The following is a 15,083-nucleotide window of genomic DNA, read 5'->3' on the forward strand; positions in this document are numbered from 1 at the left end:
TCTTAAATTATAAATTATAAATCGAAACACTAAAATTAATTAATATTACCCAACTAAAATTAATTACCAGCACGTTTTCTTAATTTATTAATCATGTATTACCATCATGCTTGCTTGTTGGATGCTTCACCAACATATGCTTCAACATGGTATATACATAGGGAACATTGGGGAAGAAAATTATTCCTTCCTATGATATGCTCTGCCTCATATATTAAGGATACAACCAACATGATTAAAAATACATCTTTTATTCGTTTTTTACATAAATATTAAGAATAAGATGTATGTTTTAAATATTTAATTTCAGGTATGTAATTAGATTAAGCTTGAAGGCTGTAAACAATTTAGATAAACTAAAAAATTAAGTTGAGAGAAAATATTATATGTATTATTTTTTTCATATGAAATTTTGTTATAATATTTAGAATTAAACTTAGGTAAAGAAAATATAAAATATTTGTCTTTTAATCTGAGAAAAGAAAAATGTTCACTAGCTAGAGACCTAGAGTTGTACCAAAAAAAGTTGTGTAAGTTTTTTTCTTAAATTAACATTCCAATTGAGAAACTATTTTTTTATTAATAATTAGCTAAAAAAAAATTTCAGAGACAATATTGATCTTTTAAAGCTAGGTATCTAACAATCAAAGAAAATAAAAGAATGAATAATGAATTTAATTAAATGTTTGCCGAAAAAGTTGATTATAAACAATGCTGTTTGAAAATTTTTTAAAGTTATTTTTTTGAGTTTTTCACTTATAAAAAGTTATATTAATGATGTTTGTTATAATTTTTTAGATATGTTTTTAACTTCTCAATAAATTGTTTAAGAGTTTTTGAAGAAATTTAAAAATTTGACTTCTTTCTTTCTCAAAAAGCTATTTTATCATTCTTATTTATTTTAAAACTTTAAAACAAATACTTCTATAATAACTTTTCAAAAATAAAATAACTTATTTATAAGCTGTTTTTAATATAAGTCTTTATATTTTAAACTCTTTTTTCAAAAGAACATAGATCCAATTTTAATAAATAACTTAAGTTTTTTTTTGAAAAAAGAACTTAAAGTATAAAGACTTTTATTAATACCAATTTATTATAAATAATTTATTTTGTATTTAGATTTTTACTTATAGAAATACTTATTTTAAAATTGTAGTGTTTGGATAAATAACTCAAAAAATATAATTTTTTTTACATGAAAGAATTGATATTAAAATAACGTAATTGAGTATGGGGAGACTATGCCATTTGAGCTATTACTCATTGGCAATAACAAATACTTTTCAATATTGAATAACGGTGTTTTTGTATGTGGTGAATAGTAATAAAATTCTAATTCACAATAATCTTGATGGCAATGCTAAAAAAATTATTGTGTAGTTAGTGTTTGCTGTTTTATTGTGTATGATATGGTAGGTGAAAATAAAAAATAAATATAAACTATGTATCAATGTATATTTTATTATTTTTTATTTTTTTACTCCTATTAGAACTCCCTTTTCCTTTATTGGGATCAAGAACTTGTTAGTTGCTATAATTAACTATAAAAATAATAGCAAGTTATATAAAAATAAAATCATAGATAAAAAAATAAAATTAAAATTGAGATTTCATACCACACATAATATTAGATACAAACTTAATAATAAGAATAGAATGATAAAATGATAAAAAAAAAATAACTGAACAAAATATATGCATTAAGTAGTTCACATGGAACCTTATGTGAAGATGGTGTAGGAGGGCCAGAACAAATATTTTTCATAAAGCCAACAATAAAAATAGATCTTTTTTATTTTGAAGTCATTTTTTTAGGGGAGTAATAGAATAATTTTTATCGAAAGAGAGAAAAGTCATGTATTTTTACTTCTTTAAAAAGCTGTAAATTAATTTTTTTGAAAAGATAAAAACTTTTCTTTAAAATGGTGCTAAACACGCTTATTATGACTTTTTCATAATGTAAAAGTAAAAAAAAATAGCTTCTGTTACTTCTCCAAACGAGTTTTTAGTTAAGTTGTTTATTCAAATTGGCCATAAGTTTGGGTAGAGTTTAATTAAGCTCCTTTTTAGGTAAACAATTTAATTAAACTCTTTTTAAAAAATAGTTTAAACAATAAATATTTATATTAAAAGTAACTTATAAATAAAGTATTTTGTGTCTAATTTTTTAATTCTAAAAGTGTTTATTTTTAAAAAAATATGATAAAAAATTTTTATTATGAAAAAATAATTTTTTTAAAAAATATAGCATTTCTATAATTTTATTTTAAAATTACACCAGACACTAATAATATATATTTTCATAAGTTAAAAATAAAAAATTACTTATAAACCTATTGAAATAGGCCCAAAATAAAGTGCTTTGTTATTTCTTAGCTTTATTAGAAAAAATAAAAAGTATCTATAAAAATACATTATTCAAATATATTTGTTTTTTTAATTAAAAATTGAGAGAGAAATTATTAAAAGGTCATAAAAGTAAAAATAATAATAAAAAGGAGTTTACATCATGATATATGCATGCGAATAATTACGATATAAATGATGATGAGATCTCGTAATTAATTAAGGGTAGGTAAGGTTTATATGAGTGCCTCTTCATTGTCCAGCATCTCTATATAAATACTTTCCCACACCTTTGCTCCTCAACAATTCCATCCACTCTCAAAAAATTGAAGAATACACACAATAATGTCATCATCACAACTATGCTCTATGCTTCTCCCACCTTCACTTTGTTTTGCATCACTCAACTTTCATGTCTTCCTTACTCTCCTTCTATTGCTTCTTGTTTTCAACTATTGGTTGGTCCCTGGTGGTCTTGCTTGGGCTCTCTCCAAGTTCCGTTTAGAATCACCACGTGCCCATAATACTAATAACAACAACAAAAGGTCGATTCCTGGGCCTTCAGGTCTTCCAGTTCTTGGCCTTGTTTCAGCCTTCACTGGAACCCTAACTCACAGGGTTCTGGCGAACTTGGCTGAAACATTTAAGGCCAAGAACTTGATGGCATTTTCCATTGGGGTGACCCGGTTTGTTATCTCCACAAACCCTAACACGGCCAAAGAGATTCTTAACAGTTCAGCTTTCGCTGATCGACCTATCAAAGAATCAGCTTACGAGCTTCTCTTCCACCGTGCAATGGGGTTCGCTCCTTATGGCGAATACTGGAGGAACCTTAGAAGAATCGCCACCGTTCATTTGTTCTCTCCACGGAGGATCGCTGCTAGCGGTGAGTTCAGAGCTAGAGTTGGTGAGCACATGGTGAAAGAAATGGTTGGTTTGATGGAGAAGAAGAGTGAGGTTAAGGTTAGAGAGGTGTTGCATTTAGGATCGTTAAACAATGTGATGATGAGTGTGTTCGGGAAAAGCTATGAGTTTGGTGAAGGTGGTAATGGGTGTGAGCTTGAAGAGTTGGTGAAAGAAGGGTATGATCTGCTTGGTGTTTTCAATTGGAGTGACCACTTCCCTTTCTTGGGTTGGTTGGATTTGCAAGGTGTCAGAAAGAGGTGTAGGAATCTAGTAGCGAAAGTGGATGATTTTGTTGGAAATATCATATTGGAACATAGAATGAAAAGGGTTGCCAAGGATGAAGCCTTTGATGACTTTGTTGACGTGTTACTAGATTTGGAAAAACAGAGCAAGCTTCAGCACTCCGATATGGTTGCTATTCTTTGGGTGAGTCTGTGACGGTTATCCTTACGTGAATATAATATTATGAATTGTTAGATAATTTAATATATTTTACTGAATTTTTTGAATTTATTTCAGGAAATGATATTTAGAGGGACTGATACAGTAGCAATTCTTTTGGAATGGATTCTAGCACGGATGGTATTGCACCCTGAAATCCAAGCAAAAGCTCAATCTGAAATTGACTCTGTAGTTGGATATGATCGTACAATCAATGATTTAGATCTTCAAAATCTACCATACCTACGTGCCATAGTGAAAGAAACCCTAAGAATGCACCCACCAGGCCCACTGCTATCATGGGCGAGGCTTGCAATCCACGACACACAAGTGGGCCCCCACATGATTCCAGCTGGCACAACGGCAATGGTTAACATGTGGGGCATCACGCATGACAAAGAAGTTTGGTGTGAGCCGGAAGAGTTCAAGCCAGAGAGGTTCATAGAAGAAGAGGTTCAAATAATGGGGTCTGATCTTAGGGTTGCACCATTTGGTTCTGGAAGAAGGGTGTGTCCTGGCAAGGCTATGGGCTTGGCCACTGTGGAGCTTTGGCTTGCTATCTTGCTTCAAACCTTCAAATGGATTCCTACAAATCATCTTGACTTATCTGAGTGCTTGAAACTCTCTCTTGAGATGAAGTCACCTCTTCTTGCTAAGCTTATTCCAAGATTTGGTTAATTAATTACTTTTTGTTTTTTGAAATTTAAATTAAACCGTGGGCTATGTTTTTTGCGAACTACTAGTGTTTATTGGGAAAGGTTTGATCATCAATAGTTTTTTTTTTTAATTAAAAAAATGGGTTGTGGACATGTATTTGCTGGGTATATTTCTTATCTATTTAATTATATAAAAAAGTTGAGTAATTATGTTTATGTTATTAAAATTTTGTTTCTTTGCATATCAAATTGTAATGGAGTTTGAGAATGTGAAATTTGATAATTATCAACAGATATTTCTATTTTGTAATTTGTATGTATGATGTATTATCATGCATATGTTTTATAATTTATACTCATATTTTGTTTTTTTATTAACAACTTGACACTTCGTTGGCCTCGGTTATTTAGTACAATTTAATTATTCATTAAGGTATATAGGATACATAATATTTTGATTGTACCAACCATAGTGTGTGCGGATTCTTTTATAATTTAATTTATATCTATAAATACAATTATAGTGGAAAGTAGGAATAATTGTTTTTCCCCATTAAAAATGGCATGTATTTTTTTAAGATATGACATATTGTGTATAATTAAGAATGATTTGGATTTTGTAGCATGCTAATTTTGTACAAATATTATTATATAAGTAATAGTCATTCCGTATTTAATTTAGAGTACATTTGTACTCTAAATTTGATAAATGATAATTAAATTAGTTAAATTTAATTTGTTAAAATTTTTTAATAAAATATCAAATTTGGAGTACGAATATATTCTAAACTAAGGTAATGATTATTAATTATATAACAAAGATTTAATACTAAAACATTCTATTATTCTATATTTTATTTGCATGCATGTTCTACAAGTTTTAAGGCATGTCACCTGAGACTAGTTCAATTGATGTATAAATTTAGACTAATTTTCTTATCTCACATGCCATGGTTCCATATCCCAAATATATATATATATAACGAACAAAAAAAAAGCATTAATGTAAGCAGTTGGGTGCATATTACTAGGTAATACTACTTTCTTCTCCTCGCCTTTTTATTTCTAACGAAAAGGCACTAATAAATACTAATAAATATAATTTACAACTACATAGAAAGAAGTGATATATGAATAATTATCATCTCTTGATCAATCAATATAATGATCATGCATGCATGTGTCAATTTCATTTGATGATACATTATTATTCATGTGAAAATGCAATCTTATCCTTTTGGGTCTCTATAATCTGTGCAGTAATGGGAACAGCCTAAGGTTATGGTAACAGCCAATAAGATAATTTGATTGATGAATAAAGCAGTCATGTATCATTATTGATGAATATGAAAAGTTAGTTTTGTCATCTTTTCAAAAAGGAGGATTTGTTAATTCCATCAGAACAAGTTGCCTAACACTAAAAAGATTTGTGCAGGTTGGTTCCAATTCCCATGCGTGATATTATTATTGCGTCTTTTTCTTATTTGTCTTTGTTGGGGAAAGGAGCTATTGTGATCCGAAAAAATAGCATTTCTTAAAAAATATATATTATTAGAAAAAACAAACAAATTAAATTATTAAGATCAGGGTAAGTCAATTAAAAGTTTTGGATTTTTAATTTTCATAATTTTAATAAAGAAGTAATTAACTTAATTGATAGATAACTTTTTAAATTTTAAATTATTAATATAAAATATAATATTTATTTAATTAACCAAAAATACTAGTAAAAAAATTTAAAAATAAACTCTCAAAATTTACACACCATACAAATACATATTCATAAGTATAGATAATTCGATTATTCGATCAAAATTGATGTGACTTGATTATATTAGTTTTATACCTGATGGATAATAAAATGTAATCAGATCAGATCAAATTCGATTAAATCCAACATTAATTGATTCGGATATAAGTTTTAGGGTTAAAAAACTTGAGCCAACTCGATTACCATATTAAAATTATATTAATTTAAAAAATAAAAATATAATAATATATATATACAGGTCTATTTCTCTTCAAGTCAAATTATAATATTTATTTAACTATAATATAATTTTGATTATATATTACTCTTTATTATTTTTACTATGACATATTGTTTACATAAACTTTTTTTTTATATATTTTTTATTTTTTTAAATTTCATTTTTAATAGATATCTAATCATCTGAATTTATCCAACTTGAATTTAATCAGTTTAAATTGGTTTGCGTCAACTTACAAAAAACTTTATATATAAACCAATTCAAACTAATCAACATTTAATTGATTCTCATTTTTTTCCAAATTCAAACTAACTGGCCGACCCGTAAACATCCCTAACAAAATGCTATATATTGAAATCAAAAATTAAGTTCGATTTATTAACAATCAAATTTATTTATAAAATTCAAACCTAACTTACTAAAATCCTATGAGTTAATTAGAATTCAGGAGCTAGCTCAAATTACAAATACAATCTATATTTTTATATAAATAAATTATAATTTATACATAAAAACTACCAATTATATATGTTATTTATCTATTTATATCATCTATCAAATCATATAAAATCAACGAAGATATTAAAATTTAATATGACAAAAATAAAAAAAAAACAATACATCGTCATGTATTTAACAAATATGAAAGTTATAATTATGTGTGTATAAAATGACATATTATTAATTATTATAAATTAAAAATATAAAATACGTAATATGTACAATTGAATTAATTCGATCAACTCATTTAATATATGAACTCAAATTCAGATTTAAGTTCAATTAAGAAGTTTATGACTTTAATTTATTGAATATTTAACAAATAAAATTTGAGCTGGTTCATGAGTTAACTTGATTCACTTATAAAGTTATAATATTTTCTCTCTTTTTGTTTTTTGCTTTTTTTGGCTAAACATGCATAAGGCCAAAATCATTTAATAGGACAAAGACAAAGTATAATTTTTGCATTGTCTCTAATGTTTGTAATTTTTTTTTAAATATTCTTAAGGTTTAATTTTATTTTTAATATTTTTTATTTCAAAATTACCCTAGACGACTTTAACCCCATCTAAAACATTAGGAACGAAACTGAAAATGTCCAATAGTAGTTTTAACATAAATTGTAAACATAAGATATGCAATTAAATAAAAATTAAAAATTTTAGAGTCAAAATTAAATAACATTAAATATTAAAGATATTCTTAAAAAAATTGCAAACGTTAAAAAATATAGTTATATATTTTTTCATTCTAAGTTATTATAAATATCTAGAACAACTTGCTTTTTGATGTGCGTGGTGATTGATTCCTAAGTATAGGTTATGAACTTGCTTGTGCATGTTGATCATCATCATGAGAATTTCACCTTTTTTCTCTGTGGTTTTAATCAAAATGATTGAGGAATAAGAACCTTACAATAATACAACTATAAAATGGGCCTGTGATCTCTTTAATTTGCAAGATCCACATATCCCTTTCTCCAATCTCCAGAATATATATTGTAAATTAAATGATAATTGAATATGTGCCTATAGAAAGCTTTGCTCCTTTCTAGTTCACCCATAAGGAAATTAAGTAATATAGTATTTCTTGTTATTATTTATTAATTAGTTATTTCTATCTGCATCTATCAAATGCAACTTGCTTTGGACCTGTCTTCTTTTTTGTTATTTTCTGTTGAGTGCAGTTTCTTTTCCTTTATAGCCGATTCCCTCTCTCTTTCATCACTCCATATTCTTTTCTTCCTCTTCTTCCTCCTTAAGAATCACAACTAGGAGAATAGCTACCATATCATATACATTATTGCTCATCAACCAATATGCTAATAATAATAATAATAATAATAATAATAATAATAATAATAATAATAATAAATAGACGATTCGTGTCTTCAATATATGTCGTGTAAGGTATTATTATTATTATTATTATTATTATTATTATTATTATTATTATTATTATTATTATGAGAGACTTAACCTTTTTTTTCATTCATATACAAGAATAAAATTCGAAATCTCACCTTTAAAAAAATAAAAAACGTTAAAAATATGTACTGCTTATTTTAATCTAACCATGTTACGCATATACGTAAAAACAACTCTCTAAATAAAATGTACATTAAAATATAATATAAAATATACATTAAAAATGAGATACACAATATATATATATAGGGATAAATATTATTTTAGTCCCTCACGTTGAGGGTTGGAATCGAATCTATCCCTGATGTATATTTTGATTTAAAATCATCCTTAATGTGTTTTTTTTATATTAAAATCGTTCTTTTAATTTTTTTGGACAAAAATGCCCTCCACTACCATCAGCACCACCAGCATCTTTACTCCCACCACCACTACCAGCACCTTTACCTCCACCACCAAGAAAAACAACATCAATAAAATCAACACAAATTCAACAAATCCAAAAATCAGAAATTCAACAAATCCATAAATAAAAAATTCAACAAATCAACCCAAATTCAACAAATTCAACAACCAAATTAAAAACAACAAATCAAAATCAGAAGCAGAGGCAGTAACAAATGCAGAAGCAGAGACAGTCATAGAATCAGAAATAGAAACTCAAGCAGAAGCAGATGCAGAAGAAGAAGATGCTAATGCAGAAGAAGAAGCAGAAAAAGCAGATGCAAAACCACCGGCGCTTAGCCATCCATTCCCAGCGGCGGCGGCGCACTCCACCCTCGGATCCCTCTCTCTCCTCGGCCACCCATCACCCGCGGACCGGCGACGGAGCATGCGCGGACCAGCTCAGCCTCGGATCCCTCTCTCTCTCCTTCGCGCGCCGCCCTCTTCGCGTCGTGCTCCTCTTCCCAGTGACACACTCCACGGCGGCAGAAGCATGCGTGAACGGTCCTCCCTTCCACCGGCGCTCCCTCTCTCTTTCCCCTCTTCTCTTCTCCCCTGTCGCAGCCCCTCTCCTTTCTTCTTTCTTCCGGCGACGACGACGGCAGCTCCAAGCTTCGCCGGCGCCGTCCCCTCTCCCCCCTTCCCCTTCCCCCTCTCCCTCCCCTTCCCCTTCGCATTTCCTTTCGGCCCCCCACCCCCAAAAACACGTTTCCTCTCCCCACCCCTCCCCCCAAAAACGTGTTCTTTTCTTTTTTTTTTTTATTTTATAATTTTTTATTATTAAAGTAGGGGTATTTTAAGAATAAAATTAAATTTTTTTTAAAAAGGACAATTTTAATACAAAAGAATACGTTAAGGATGATTTTAAATCAAAATATACACCGGGACGATTCCATGAGGGATCAAAACAATACTTATCCCTATATAATAAATAGATAATATTTATTTAATAACTTAAATGTGCATATAGCATTTTTAAATTCCGCCTCTTTGATTTTGATCGAGTTAGGAATATAATAAATTTTCTTACGTGAAAATTTACTTAATCCAGTCACATAATCTATTATTATTATTATTATTATTATTATTATTATTATTATTTGTCAAACATACGCCATATTCAATATAGAGAAATATTAAGAAATTAATAATTTTTATTAAATATTAGTCAATATTTAACTAACACATTTTATTTTTTTACTGTTAGAATTTAAATTTAGGATTTAGAATATAATACTTAGTGTTTATAATATTAATCCAGTATTGCCAAAAAAAAATATTTTGTTTCGTTGCTCTTCAATAAAGTATGTAGGTGAAAGTTCAACTCGTTCTTACACTAGTACCAATCAACTCCGAGGCAGTTGCTGACCTTCACAAAAATCTTTGGGGGCCAAACATATTTTTAACACAAATGATAGCAAAATCAAATTAGAATTTTGTTTAATGAATATTTTTTTCTAGAAATCTTAATGTTAATCGAGAAATATTTTCGATTAGGACAAGCTAATTCGGAGTATTAAAAAAATAATGAGAAAGGAAATAGATGTCGAAAAAAGTGTATGTGCGGACATTAATTAGGAGTTGCTCGTCATGGACTCGATTTTAGATTCCTTTTTAAATCGACCAGGCCTAATCGAACGGATATTCGAATGAAAAATCGAATAGTTGCTCGAATAAGGGATTAAACGGTTATATAGGTGGAGAAGTTGAAGAATTTTACCACGTGAGGAATTGATGGGTAACGTTTCATTAGCAAAAGAGTGGGAACGGTTACCAGGGAGTACGCGCGCAAGACAGCACTTAGACTATAAATACTAGAAAGTTTTAGGGAATAAAGGTTGGAACTTTGCTTCAGAAATTACTCACGCACTCTCACATCTCAGAGACTTTCTGAGTTTGTCTCAAGTCAATTATCTGTAGGGTTCCTTCCACATGTCTTTACTTTTCATTTACATTTTCTGTAAACTTTATCTTTTTCAAGCAAATTTATATTTCAAGTAATGATTTAACTTTCGAATGCAATTTATCTTTCAGTATCTTTAATTTTCTTGCCAAAAGTCCTTTGACTCACTTCAAGGCACCTTTACTGCTTTCTTTAAATTTCAATGCAAACCTTTTCCGATTTCAACTAATTTACTTTTTGAATTTATTGTCTTTAACTTCTTTTATCCTTTTATAAATTTTATTTACTTGTTATTTAAATACCCGTCTAATTGAAGATACTTTGATGCACTTATAAAAAATTGGTATCTGTAAAAGAGGAGTTGGTTTTGCTCCCAAATCATTAGAATCAAACCACCATCGATTTGCTAAAAATCGACAAAACACTTACCAAAATTTGACATTTATTAGTCAAATTCATCAAGTTATCGACAAATTATAAGATAAAATTTAAAGAGTAATAATAATATGATAAATTAATTTTTAAAGATAAAAAGTATATAGAAAATCTCAATATTATTTTAGACTATACTACCTATATACTAAAATTAATTAGCTACCACAATTAACTATTAGTATAAAATACATGTTAAAATATAAATATATATTAAAAATAAATTAAACCACATACATATGTATTTATACACAAATATATTGGGGGCTAATTTTAGTGACTGATTTTGATGTATAAATAATATTTTTGTATTATTTTATGTTATTTCAATAACTTGAAATCATAAAAAATAAAAGATTTACATTAATAAATCAGGACAACAAAAATTTTAAAAAGAATGACTTTATAAGACTATATACTAGCTATCTGAATATTGTTGAAAATGTGATTTGAACTCACAAATCCATAAAAGAAAAATCTTAACTTTAGTAAGTTAACCAAATAATCAACAATAAAGACTACTCTTATGCTATCATATCTATAACTATAACTAATAAATTTTACACACTTTGAGCTAATGAAGCTCTGTCATTAATTCATTATAGATAGGTGTGGTCTATATATAGCCCCTTATTTATTTATTTATTTATTTTAGTGAGAAAGTGGGGTCAATGACCCCAAAAAAAAAAAAAAAAAACTAAGAGAACCCTTTCGAAAGGAGAATACCTACAGTATCTAGCATAAGAGAATTAACTACATTAAGAAGTGTAGCTTCAAGAACGTGAAGTTTAAAGAAAAGGTTATGCCCTTTCTTTGCTAGAATGTCCTCCACAGAGTTAACTTCACGTAAAGTATGTGGCCATTGGACATTATGAATACACGCCTAGCAAGAATGCCAATGTCAGCAACAAGGGGGGCGCACAGATGTGTAGCAGGATAGTCTTAACAAAATTGATAGCTGCTGAAGAGTCAGACTCAACCATTAAATTAGTGAAATTGTTTGCGCTGATAATTTGAAGTCCATGGATTATCTTCCAGAGTTCTGCATGCGTAATAGAGCAATTGCCCAAGTTAGAGGTGAAACCTTTAACAAATTGGTCAAAATAATTTCGAAACACCCTTCCGCACGCATCACTATTAACTTGAGACAGAAAAGAACTATCGACATTAAGCATGATAAGCCCATCCACTGAAGTACTCCATTTAATAGCTTGCTCTTGATCCCTTTGGTTCTGTCGAGGACAAATAGGGGCTTTGATGACTTTGGGGATCTTTGCAAATCGTGCCTTTACCTGCTCCACTCTATGGTGGGAAGCAGTGGTGTCTCCTTCAAAAATAAGTGTATTCCTAAAGTACCAAATGGAAGAGATAGTAACCCTGAACAGACAGGGCCAATTTCCTTTGGTAATAAGGTTATGGATCAACCATTCATTCAGATTAAGATCAAAGAAGTTCTTTGGACTATCATCTATCATGAGGGAGAGCCAGATACTAGCAGCATACCCACAATCCCTAAGAACATGTAGACCAGTTTCCTCTTGCAGAGGGCATCTTGGACAAGATCCTCTTCCTATAAGGTGGCGTCTTCTTCTTTAGACATTTGTGAGGATGGCATGGTGCGAAACCAACCAAAGGAAGGTTCGAATGCGTTCCGGACCCTTCCACTTTCAAAAAAGATCGAGTAGTCTGTTCGAATTTGTTGGTTCACCGATCGATTTCTGGTAAGCCGACTTCATCTCAAAGGTCTCGTCCGAGAAAAATCTCCACGTCATAAGGTCCACATTCTTCGAAGATGGGGGGGAGGGACATCAACAATTTTCTTTATCAACTCCTCTGGTAGCTAGGTAGCCAACTTCCTTTCATCCCAGTTTCCTGAAACAGTAAGAAAGTCCATCAGAGTGTTATTCGTGTTAATTTGAATACTAACCTGGTTAGCATATTGACTAAGACAACCAACGTCTGGGACCCAGTTATGGTTCCAGAAGTTAATCTTAAACCATCTCCTATCCGCCAAATGTAGTTTGTTTGGACATCAGGCCGCGCTTCGCATATTCCTTTCCAAAGGTTGGACTCGTTCCTCCTCCTCTCCACCTTAGGGATAGTATCATTTCCACACCCACATTTGGATCGGAGAACTTTTTTCCACAGACAATCTTTTCTTTCAATAAGGCCCTAACCCACCTTTGTTGTAAAGGCATGGTTCATAGTACTCATATGACGTATACTCAGTCCTCCTGTGTTCTTAGGTGCACAAACTTTGTTCCTGCTTAGAAGGTGAATTTTCTTTAACCTCTCAATATTGTCCCAAAGGAAGCCCCTGCATTTACGATCAATAGCATTACAAGTAGAGGAAGGTAAAAGAGCAGATTGCATGTATAATAAGAAATAGTAGAGAGAACAGATTTCACCAGAGTACATCTCTCTACAAGAGTAGGAACGCCCAGATATTTACCAAGATCCTTGGTTCTAGAGAATCCCAAGGACTCGCTTATATCGCTTATCACATTATGACCAAAATTCATAGAGAAGAAAACTCTAGTCTTGTCATGGCTAACTTTTTTATCGGAGCTTTCACAGAAAGTATTGAGGCATTTATTAATAATACCTGCTTGATCAAGGCTAGCCTCTACGAACAAAATAAGATCATTGGCAAAGCAGAGGTGAGAGATATTGGGGATTCCCGCTTAATACAAATGGGTTTCCAGAAGCCACGGTGAACAACCACATTAATAAGCCAAGACAAGCGTTCAATACACAAAACAAAAATGTATGGTGATATAGAATCACCCTGTCGAATCCATCTAGTAGGAGAGAACTCATCAAGTTCCTCACGATTCCATAAAATTCTCATCTTTACAGTAGAAATGCATGATAGAATAAGGTTAATAATATGAGTCAGAAGGCCGATATCCATAAGAGTATCCTTAATCAAACTCCATTTAATCCTATTGTATGCTTTCTCAAAATCGATCTTATATCCATCCAACCTCTATGGCCCTTCTTATTCCGCATGGAGTGTATGACTTCTTGAAAAATGGCAATGTTATCCGTGCTCTGCCTCCCAGGTACAAAACTACATTGTGTCGGCGCCATCCATTAGCCTTCTTATGCGATTGGCTAAGATCTTAATTACCACTTTGTATGTAACATTGCACAGACTTATCGGACACAATTGTCGAAGGCTAGTTACCAGATCAGTCTTTAGGATATGGGTTAATAAGGTCTCGTTAATCTCTTTAAGGAGTCCCATTAGAGTCAAGGAGCGAGGTTACCTTATTTTTTCTTCTTCTGATCATGGTTGAACAATCGAAGTATTTAGTGTTGCGATCGCCAAACTTGATCCATTTGCATCTTGACTTTTGGTACCATAATAATTCTTCCTGAGCAAGCACATTCTCATATTCTTTCCAAAGATCAGTGCGAAGTTTCTCCAAAAAATCATTCCTATCCTGAGAGAGGCTAGAGGCAATACCCTGAAGTCTTCTGAGAAGTGTCCTTTTCCTTTTAAGTATATTCTCAAAAACATTTATGTTCCATTCCTTCAAAGAATCCCTGAAGTTTTTGATGCCTTCAGACTAGAAGTTTTGCATATCCTATGAACTCTTTACCAAATTTTTAAAGTCTGGATGAGAGAGCCAAGTAGCAGTAAAATGAAATGGTCTTCTTCGCCTATTATTCATACCAGAGTTAGTAAGTTGAAGACAGAGGGGTGCATGATCCGATTTAAACATGGGCAGATGTTTAATAACAACTTTTGGAAAAGCAATCTGCCGATCCAAATTAGTTAAACCTCTATCCAATCATTCAACAAGATTTTCTCTTCTCCACGTAAAGGGCCAACCCGTATAGCCAATGTCAACAAGCCTGCAATCAGACACACAACTTTGGATCTCAGAGCAGGCTCCTCTCTCAACCTTGTTAAAACCTTCACTCCTTTCATAATCATGTAACATAGCCTTAAAATATTTGAGAATACACCAAGGGATATTGATATTATCAGATAGACTGCAAATACTATTCCAAAGATGCCTTC

At 30.8% G+C, this 15,083-nt stretch overlaps 1 protein-coding gene across 1 annotated transcript; it reads left to right on the top strand.

Moving 5' to 3' along the window:
• Positions 1-2,650: 2,650 nt before the first annotated feature.
• Positions 2,651-4,659, top strand: LOC107634981 (cytochrome P450 78A5-like). Its single transcript, XM_016338327.3, has 2 exons — positions 2,651-3,681; positions 3,775-4,659. The coding sequence occupies exons 1-2, from the start codon at positions 2,695-2,697 to the stop codon at positions 4,372-4,374; spliced, it is 1,587 nt and encodes a 528-aa protein (XP_016193813.1). The 5' UTR covers positions 2,651-2,694; the 3' UTR covers positions 4,375-4,659.
• The last annotated feature ends 10,424 nt before the right edge of the window (positions 4,660-15,083 follow it).

This window comes from Arachis ipaensis, chromosome B1 (genome assembly GCF_059453495.1).
Source record: "Arachis ipaensis isolate K30076 ecotype BB chromosome B1, ASM5945349v1, whole genome shotgun sequence".
Classification (NCBI taxonomy): Eukaryota; Viridiplantae; Streptophyta; class Magnoliopsida; order Fabales; family Fabaceae; genus Arachis; species Arachis ipaensis.